Source organism: Hydractinia symbiolongicarpus, chromosome 8 (assembly GCF_029227915.1).
Source record: "Hydractinia symbiolongicarpus strain clone_291-10 chromosome 8, HSymV2.1, whole genome shotgun sequence".
NCBI classification, from domain to species: Eukaryota; Metazoa; Cnidaria; class Hydrozoa; order Anthoathecata; family Hydractiniidae; genus Hydractinia; species Hydractinia symbiolongicarpus.
The window spans coordinates 20,383,408-20,389,623 of record NC_079882.1 but is presented as its reverse complement, the minus strand read 5'-3'; the positions used below and the strand labels follow the sequence as shown (position 1 = coordinate 20,389,623).

The 6,216-nt window shown below is 34.3% G+C and overlaps 1 protein-coding gene across 2 annotated transcripts in view; it reads right to left on the bottom strand.

Annotated features, from left to right (window-relative positions):
• Nucleotides 1-2,578: 2,578 nt before the first annotated feature.
• The window catches only part of LOC130654328 (uncharacterized), a 37,313-nt gene continuing 33,675 nt past the window's right edge, over nucleotides 2,579-6,216 (bottom strand). For both annotated transcript variants that reach the window (XM_057456884.1, XM_057456883.1), the window contains exons 50-53: nucleotides 5,768-5,989; nucleotides 5,227-5,318; nucleotides 4,252-4,333; nucleotides 2,579-4,148 (exon numbers count right to left, since the gene is read on the bottom strand). In XM_057456884.1, coding sequence (XP_057312867.1) covers nucleotides 3,168-4,148; nucleotides 4,252-4,333; nucleotides 5,227-5,318; nucleotides 5,768-5,989 — 1,377 coding nt within the window. In that variant the 3' untranslated portion in view covers nucleotides 2,579-3,167. The remainder of the gene's footprint in view (nucleotides 4,149-4,251; nucleotides 4,334-5,226; nucleotides 5,319-5,767; nucleotides 5,990-6,216) is intronic.

Below are 6,216 nucleotides of genomic sequence, written 5' to 3'. Positions count from 1 at the left end.
TTGGTCGTGACATATAAATGAACGAATCGCAAAGCTGTTTTAATTTGCGCAGCGATATTTTATCAATTTTTTTACGAACCTAATGGAGATTAAACGTAGATATATGCGTGCAGCAGATGCATGATCACCCCCAGTTGGCGTTTCGCAAGGTGAGGATTAAAAAAAAGTTTAAAAAAACAAAGGGTATTGCTCATCACTGTGTTACCAAGTTCGTGTAAAAGCTGCGTCAGTTATCAAGCGTCGTATGAAAATAAACAGCTGTCCTTATCAATGGGTGAAGGTTGTTGAGATAATATGCCTCGTTTATTTAAAATGCTAAAGATTTTACACCATTTTTTTAATAAAAAATGATTCAAAGAAACATTTTTGTATAACATTGAACAATCATGGCATACATCACATAATAACAACTATTACAACAATAGGCTCGAAAGTTTTTTTAAAATTCATCTCCGGTTTGTGGTAACTTCTTCCGATCATTTGATTTATTCATTTACATTTTAAAGCTTGAAATATAGTGAATATATACATCCATACTACGATCATGTTTTAGAAACTGACTCGTTAGCAGCCCGAATAATACTTCCTATGCACCCATAACATAAAATTGTTCTTTTTGAAGCTTTTTCAAGACGATCAATAAAATATGTGTCTACATTTTCATTCTTTCCAACGTCAAAACATTTTGAGCAAAATCGAACGCGAGTATTTGCGAGTCCACAACTACTATAGTGGCATTTTTTGCCAGTCTTTTGACTAGCCTCGTTGTACTTCTTTAAAGCTTTGTTGAAGTCTTTTGAAGTTTCATAATAATAGCGGTCGGTTGAGCCTGTTTTGTATACGCTATATTTTAAGACGATTCTCCCAACATCTTTTCGATGCATGGCTGGATAAACAATGTTACCTGAAGAATCAACACTCGCACCACACCGCTTGCGATACTTATCTCCCGAAATTTTGTTGTTTTCTCCGATTTCTTGAAGTAGATGAATCATAATTGTAAACAAACACTTGAGAAGTAAAAAAAAATCTTTTCACACTCTAAAAACTCTTCTATGATGACACATCTTTTATAACATCGCTATGTGAACCCAAAGCCAACTGAAACCGGATAATAATTGTTCAAAAATATTTTTTAATTGCTAATAACAAAAGCTGCCTTAAAAATAGATAAAAAATTAACAGATGACTTTATAAGCAAACATTGCCAAGTTTTCCAAAAAAATTTTGGGCTATATATTATAAAGAAACAAGTTTTAAACTGCTTGAATTTGAGATTCTCTTTCCCTTCAACATTCAATTATGTTCTAATATAACTAAAAGTTTTGTTTGCATGGCTATAATGGAAGACGAAAATTGATACCACACAAAGAATTAATGATCTTTTTCATGTTTACTTTTTAAAATAGACTTACATTAACACGATTTTAAAAGCTTAGCAGGCTCAAAGTTACTTTTCGCAACTTACCGTAATTATTTGAATTAGCGCCCGGCTTAAATTAGCGCCCCCTTAATATCTGGAAAGGGGCGCTAATTTGAAATTTTGCAATGTATGATGTGCAAAACGGTCACTCAGATGCCTAAATCTAATTTTTAATAAAGGAACTTTTATTACAGGGAGGCATTGAAAGGAAAGGGTGTTTATTACAGGAATTACGGTAGAAGAAGACGTATATCTTTAGTTAGATTTGTTTTGTTTTCTAAAATACGGAAATTTACAAACGCGTGCCGTAATGCTTTCGATAGTAAGAAGATTGTATTTATTTTATTTTTCAATTCGGACTGCTTGCTTGGGACAACTACGAGTGCCTTATGGAGGATTGAAAGTCTGCTTGTTCCGGGAGGATGTACGAAATACATCCAAGTTCCTGACGTGTCGTGGAATAAACCATTCAAAGCTAAAGGTTTGAAAGAATATGATGAATGGTTATCAACAGACGGTATAAGCAACCTCACAGATGCAGGAAACTTATAATCGCCACCACGTCAAGTTATTGTCAAATGGATACTGAAAGCATGGGAAGAATTGACGCCAGAACTTATTTCTAAATCTTTTAAGGCGTTCGCTTTGAACATTTTGGTTGACGGGAGCGAAGATGATACCATTCATTGCTTTAAAGCTGGCCATGTCAGAAAGGGTTTCCCGCACTGAAAAATCAGCTATTAACCTTAAAGAACCCATTTACTGTTATCGAAGGGGAGAGTGAAGAAGAGATTCCTTTTTTCCTTTTAGTTAACTAGGATAAAGAAGGAGACGCAGACATAGTAGTTAAGCCATTGTTGTATTTTGTTTTTCTTTCAAAAATATTAAAGAGATATTATACTTTATATTAATTTTTTTATTAGCGCCCCGGCTTGAATTAGCGCCCCACTTAAATAAGTGCCCCCTCTGAATGGACGTAAAATTAAATTAGCTGCCTGCATGTAGGTTCGCACGCATATGCTTTAGCCCACCCTTCGTGTATCAGATCACCCAAATAGACCGTTGAACTCAAAAAGAGTCTGTGCATTACACCATTATTCAGCTCTGTATGACAGACTGTTTTCTTCATGTATGCTAACAAAAAAAACCGAGAAAATGTTTAACAAAGTGTTTAATAAAAACTTTCCATCTTTATACATTTGAATTCTGATTAAAAAAACTTCGTACATAAAAATATATTCCGTTGGAAATCTAAGCACTACTTTAGAAGATAACAAAATCGAGTGTTGTCACCTTAAAATTCGGCAGTACACTTCACAACAATTCTCTTAAAAATTTATAATTTCGTAATATATTAAAACATTATCTCTGCTATATATAAAATATATTTCTGACTTTGTACCTGAATACTCAGAATATCTTGAAGTTTTTGTAAAGTGAAATGTGTCTATATAGCGAATAGCTATCGGTGCAAAAAAATGCCTGGTCAGTAGAGTTTTTTCTACTTTAGAACTTCTACGACTGCGAATATGTTTACCTTAGATTATGTCTGTTGAAACATTTACACTTTAGACAGATTGCGTATAAGAGCTTGTAATAAAAAATGAACGGGTTTTATCCTAATGACGAATACAAAATTTTAAATCTAATAGCCACCAGTTAAATGTAGTTACCTCCGTTTACGTAATGATTTTTTTTCCGCAACCGAAACAAAAAAAAAAGATTACAGCAAACAAAAAATCCATCACTCTTCAGGAATATCGCAACGTGTGGAGTGTATCTTTTTCAGTTTTCTGTATATTTCCGCCTGTCTTCTCCCCGACTCCAAATTATCATCAGACATTTTTACTTGATTTAAAGATCGACCCAACTCAAACTTTAAATGATTGTCGAAATAAAATTGACCTTTGTTATCACTTCCAGAAAGCATGTTTATGCTGGAGTTAAACGAGTCCACGCCACTATCATTGACAGAAGACAAGGGGCGTTGTGTCTGCTTCGCTTCTTCGGTTTTCGAATCTCCGTGTAATTTCAAGTCATGGTAAATTTCTTCTTGATGCTTAATATCTTCCAATCTGTTTTGAGATTCTTGAGGCGATATGGTTTTTACGGAAGTTTCAAGTCGCTCTAAACTTTTCCGTATATTAGAAATATAATCATCTTCATTGTTCTCGCGTGGTACCATTTTGATACGACTGAACTCACGGCCCTCATCTATTTTTGGGTGCATCTGTTTAGCGGGAGAATTCAATGTTGTGTTATTTGTGCTGCATTCCATTATACTTGTTAAAGAAAATCTTTTAAAAGTGACCCCGTTTGAATTTCTTTCATCCATTAAGATATTTGGCTGATGTTTTAGTGGGTATAAATTTGATAGCTTTGGTTGAAGAATGCTTTTATCTTGGTTTCGAGATAAAGACAAAACCTTTTCTGATTCGGCCGATTTTTCATGCCGGTTCTGATTCACTAGCTCATCTCGCTGTAAAGAATTTTTAGTTCGGCTAAGTGACGTATTGAGTGGTTGCTTAACATTGGGTGTAGGTGAGGAGTTGTTTGTTGTTGTACCACCAGCAGATGTTGAAGGTTCATCAGTGAAATATGAAGAAGATTCGATGCAGCTTTTTTCGAATTCGTCATCCGAACAGTCATCATTCCGTTCAACGAGTTTGTTCACACGATATAACATCTCTTCAAGTTGGTAGTCGATTTCCTCGAAAATGTGCTTCTAAGATGCAAGCCGCAAAAATTAAAATCGATCAGATAAAATCATCTTGGCATAACAAAACATACAATCAGCGTTTTAATATTTTAAACAAGCCTGTGTCTACCTTTGGAATTTTGCTGTGTTTTGCTTTTCTTTTCTTTCTCCAAAATTTCTTTAAACTGCGCAATCCGCCGAGAAGAACCCAACTTAAAAATAATAAACCATATGCATGTATGGAAGAAAATGTCGCAGATTTAATTCGTGGGAAAACGAACACAAATTGCGTGATCACAGACACAAATCGTGGGACAACAAACTTAACTTGTGGAACAAGGAGCTCATATCATGGGACACCAGAATCATATCGTGGGATAGCAAACTTAAGTCGCGGGATTACCACATTCCCTATTAGATCAAACTATAAAAGTATTATGCAAATTCTTAATTTATAATATAGAATCCCGGAGTGTGTGCGAAGGGCGATCTGCGATTCTGCAACGGATAAATAATTCCTACCAAAAAAGGGAAAGAAAGAAAGAAAGAGACATGAATTTATATGAAGTAGGAAACGAGTTTATTAAAAAGAGAGCAAGTCATTTAGGAATATTTGGATTCTTCCCATAAATTATAAAAATCACTGAATTTTTAAGGGGGAAGCACATTTTAAAAAGTCCGAATGCGATGTAAATTTTCTAAAAAGTGCCAGCACCCTTAAGATTTGTAGTGTTCTGATCATTTTTTATATTATTGTAGTCTTGGAATGTAAATATGTATCTCTTTCAATCTTTTGGTTTCTGATGGAAATTTTTATCTAAAATTTTGATGCCAATTAAACAATGCAGGTTTTCTAAATTGCAAATACATCGAAACATTCACCGTGATTTTTAACATAGAACCATGAGATCATTGACGTCTGAAGGGCCTTCTTTCTACCATAGGGGCGCCTCGGGTAGCCACTACATAAAGCGAAATTCTTTGTATTTGCGCCCCTCCCAATATTAAAATTGTGGTTACGGCACTGACTATTATTGTAAAAATGCAAGTACAATTAGTAATTTTGGTAATTTTCAAACTTTTTTGGATGAAATGTGGACCTTACCCCTTTCGTAGCATCCAAGAGATTGTTATGATTTTTTTGCCAGCCAATTTTTTCTTGTGTCTTGTTACAAGTCCAAAAAAGAAGATGCAGCTCTAAAAATAATGGCGAGGTTGAGTTGAAATCAAAATACACATTCGTTTATTCTCTCTCTCAAAAGTTTTTTATATTTATTTATTTTAAGAATAAATATAAAACATTTACACATCAAATTAATTATAGAATTATTGAGAAATAAAATATCAAAATAAAACATTAAATTTACGAGAAGCTTTAAAAAAGTATAAAATATTTAAATAATAACAAAACATCAAAATAATTGGAATCTCCAAATGTTTCACACTGAACAGATTTGTCGTGTACACACTTCAGAAAAGCATGCTTGTGATTTCCGAGCTTGATAATATCACATTGTTAACATCACAGAAAGCGATAAAATCTAAACGTCGGATTGACGTTTGGTGTACGCTCGATTTGTCAGTTGTCTTAAGATATATCGATTTGTGAGTCAACCAAAGATAAAAAAGTTAAAAAACGTGCTCACCATTTTAACCGCCAGCCAAACCAAAACAGAAGTGAAAGTGCTCAACAAGATATAAAAACTTGAAAGTTCGCTATTAATATCTTGCGTGGTCAAACGCATATGAGGTAAATGAAAGCACACGTATTTGAAAGCATCTCCAAAGTTTTTGTATATATCTGAGCGCGTTAAACACAGAAGATACCACGCATGTGAACTTCCCAGAATAAGAATAAGGATGAAAACCTAATATAAAAAATTAATTTCACGACAATAACAAAAAAAGTGACAGGCTGCGTTGGCTTGAGAAGGAGAAAGGGGAGTGGCAGTGTATATTCTACGAGATATCCATCAACAATAAGGTGGTGTTGCGTAACCTTTAAATTGCCACGACAAACGTTTTATGCTTTACCACTAAGGACACAGAACAGTACCTACTACTATTAGGCCCTGCGGAAGGAGGTACTAGCGCA